Source organism: Salvia hispanica, unplaced genomic scaffold (assembly GCF_023119035.1).
Source record: "Salvia hispanica cultivar TCC Black 2014 unplaced genomic scaffold, UniMelb_Shisp_WGS_1.0 HiC_scaffold_311, whole genome shotgun sequence".
NCBI lineage: Eukaryota > Viridiplantae > Streptophyta > Magnoliopsida > Lamiales > Lamiaceae > Salvia > Salvia hispanica.
In genome coordinates this window covers 3,438-7,000 of record NW_025952038.1, presented here as the reverse complement: position 1 = coordinate 7,000, position 3,563 = coordinate 3,438, and the positions used below count along the sequence as shown (strand labels likewise).

Below are 3,563 nucleotides of genomic sequence, written 5' to 3'. Positions count from 1 at the left end.
CTCTTTGCAACGGTTAGGTTGCAAGACTTGGGATGCTGTCAACAATCGGCGAACCATGCGGCGATAACAAAGTATCCGAACAAATACATTAACTATGTATCAATTCAGTTTCTAGTGTTGCTCAAATCGCCAACGTTTTGTCACAAAATTTATGGAAACAATTAAAGTTCAATTTCTCTCTATATTCTCTCATATCCAAATAAATACATTAACTGCATATCAATTTAGTTTCTAGTACCGGTCAAATCAACATCATTTTGTCACAAAATTTATTGAAAAAATTAAATTGAAGAAGCTTCTTGGAGATGAAAGAAGAAGAGACAAATTGAATGGGTGTATCTCTCTTCGGCCTTTGCCCTCTAATTTTCTCTTTGCAACGGTGATGGGTTGCGAGACTTTGTCTGGTATCAGCTATCGGCGAAACGTGAGGCGATAACAAAGTGTCCGAACGAATACATTAACTATGTATTTAATTCAGTTTCTAGGTGTTGCTCAAATCAACATCGTTTTGTTACAAAATTTATGGAAACAATTAAATTCCAACTTCTCGCTCTGTATGACTATATCCTCTCGTATCAATTCGTTTTGTCACAAAATTTGTGGAAAAAGTTATATTTGATAAGAAGCCTTTTGGAGACGGAAGAAGAAGAGGCAAATTGAATTGATCTATCTCTCTTCGGCCTCCGCCCTCTCATTTTCTCTTTGCAACGATGATGGGTTATCCGACTAGATGGTGTCGGCGATCGGCGGACCCTACGGGGAATCAAAGTTTTATGATGAAGAAATACCCCATATACACGAAAACAATGCTGCCTAAATTTCCCGAGTTAATTAGAGACTTAGAAAAACTGAAATTTATTAACATTAGTTACATGTTTTAATATTTGACTTCTTATTAATTTTCATGTCTTTTAAGACAGATTCTCACTATATAATTTAAGAAGTAGCGAGTTATTAGGGTTTAGGGGAAATTATCCAATGGGCAGTGGTGGAGTGGTGGACAATGTCAGTGAAGTTGCTCGATAAGCAGCCAGTGTAGCAAAGATGTATGGTCCAAGTCTTCAATAGCCATCTTTTTACAAATATTGTATCATCAATACAAGTCAATGTCATTTCAAATTACTAGAATCGCTAGTTTATTTAGTCATATCATCTTCATCCCAGATAAGTTTGCTACTAGATGTCACGCAAATTTTAATTGGTTTGAAATTTTTCACAGTGAGAAAATTTTTATAAACACTTAAAATTGATGTATGTTTTCTCTATATTAGAATTCCGTTATGAATACCTGAACTGACCTGTATGCTGTATGTAATTTCTTTGCTATCAATCCTAATAAAAGTTACCAAATTCACAAACTATCAACAACTTAACAATATATACCAAGGTCATTTTCCTTCAACACTTGGCACAACCAAGATTTCCAAAAATGTATTTCCTTCACTTGGAACCAATCAACCCAATATTAGCAAGCAGTTTCAACATCAGGCCAGAGGCTATGTACATAATTCACCACTTGAGAGTTGAGACAAAAAAACTAAATACATAACAAAAGTTGCTGGCAGCAAAATCTTCAATTTGCAAGTGATGATCACAGCATGGTATGGCCATATATGGTTGCTTGAATGCTTCTAAACCGTGCAAACAAACTGGGTCTGGGTATCAATTGGAATCCCTTGTGGTATGCCAATACCATCTTCATCATTCAATTTAGCAGAACATGAACTGATGCCCAATGTATACCTTTGTGGCATCACTTCTTCGTATGGCACGTGTTCCTTCATCGCCTGCAGTTTCAGAGATGGTGAATGTTTAACAACGAAAACAAATATTTGATCAAGTTCAGTGAAAATGTTTACCTCCCAGTCATTGAAGTCAAGTCTGAATATGAACTGGTGGTTTGCAGCTACTCCAGTCCTGATTTCTTCTGCGCTTGGACCATTTCTTGGAGCTGCAACGAATTAAATAAGAGATATAAATGACAAAATATAGCTAAAAAGTTTTGCATGAGCAAGAGATGGTTACTTACCGACGACTCTAGCACCAGTCTCGTCTACATATATATGAACTCTACCGTCTTTTACTAAGAACAACATTGCAAACAAGTTCTCAATAGTCTGTGAAAATGAATCCCTGTTTAAGATGAGGCTTTCAACTCCAACTTTTTTCCTTCTCTTCAAAACATCAAACATCGCATGAATGTTTCGATCAGTGTCTGACATCAAATCTACAGCAATCTTGAACTGTTGCAGAAATACAAGAACTAGTCAGATAATTATGCATAAAAATGAAATGAAAGCTTCATACAAGCAATAATGTTGAAACATGAGCTTGTCAAATGCTATATTTTTCAAATACTAAGATATACTAGTAAACATCAATGCAGAATGGCTGAACAATGAAAACTCATCAATCCGACCTCTTCTGGATGCGTTCTCTTCAATGATCTGGCTCGTTTTGCACGAACAACTGGCTTCCGTTGCTTGAGCACAGTTAGCATAGGTCCGTTCCTAAGGCAACATGTGCATACACTTTGATATTTATAAATGATGTTTTCATGTCATTATGAAGATGAAATATATTTGACTTACATTGTCCTGCAGCCGGAACCACTCATGAAAATAGGAGAAATGCAAGAGCCAATATCTAGCCACGAGACATTATAAGAGTTATCTGAGAGCACATTTTGCCTTTTCAGCAGCCCGAATTGTTTGATCAAGCAAGAAACAAACTCCGGTGGGGTAACACATACTGCAGTATGTGATCTAACAGAGTCCATTAATATGTTGGTCAGGCCTATCAAGGCCTCTGCATCAGCTACCTGCTCTCGCGGCTTTGTTACTGCACATTATAATTTATACATTAGTGGATCGGATTTCCATTTAAGCAGGACGAACAAGGTCTCAGTGTGTAAAAACCTGGGTATTTCAAGCAAAAATTCTCACACTCTGAGAGCTCGGAGAAGGTAAAATTGTAAAAGTACAACATTGTTTCACTACTTTACAAAAACATTAGACTTTAATCCCATGAAAATAAACAAGTAAGCAAACACACAGTTGTGAAAGTGAGTAAAAGTACCTTGTGTATGGATGGTTTCTACTTGGTTCATTATGGAGATGAACTTATTCGATGTCGCATTTGCTATTTCATCTTTGTTCTCTGCAAGGTAGAACGAATGAAACGATGATTAATGATAAAGTAATAAAGGTTTAAAGTTGAAAATATATGTACCCTTGATGCGGTTTTCGATTTCACGGTAGCATGAACGAATGGTCCTACTTTTCTCCTCCTCCTCCTCCTCCTTCCCCATTGCTCTCGCTCTCTTGGTGTGTTCGTGTTTGGGTGTGGCTTATGTATGGTAGGTAGACTCCTCGGCCAGAATATGAAGAGTCTGCTAAATGTATCGAGAAAAGTGCCACGTGCGACGTGGGTATAGTACGCCTTTTTGGCTTCTCATTTTCCCTCCAAAACAAACACACAATTACTCCAAATAAAATCATTACTCTAAACTTCAAAATTTGAAATAAATTGCATTAGAATTATCTGAATTAAAATTTTAACTC

General features: G+C 36.7%; 1 protein-coding gene across 1 annotated transcript; it reads right to left on the bottom strand.

Annotated features, from left to right (window-relative positions):
* Window positions 1–1,464: 1,464 nt before the first annotated feature.
* On the bottom strand, window positions 1,465–3,358 carry LOC125198883 (non-structural maintenance of chromosomes element 4 homolog A-like). The gene is made up of 7 exons (XM_048097130.1): window positions 3,232–3,358; window positions 3,079–3,159; window positions 2,592–2,841; window positions 2,420–2,510; window positions 2,030–2,243; window positions 1,860–1,951; window positions 1,465–1,787 (listed from the first exon to the last, which is right to left on the bottom strand). The coding sequence occupies exons 1-7, from the start codon at window positions 3,308–3,310 to the stop codon at window positions 1,632–1,634; spliced, it is 963 nt and encodes a 320-aa protein (XP_047953087.1). The 5' UTR covers window positions 3,311–3,358; the 3' UTR covers window positions 1,465–1,631.
* Window positions 3,359–3,563: the final 205 nt, after the last annotated feature.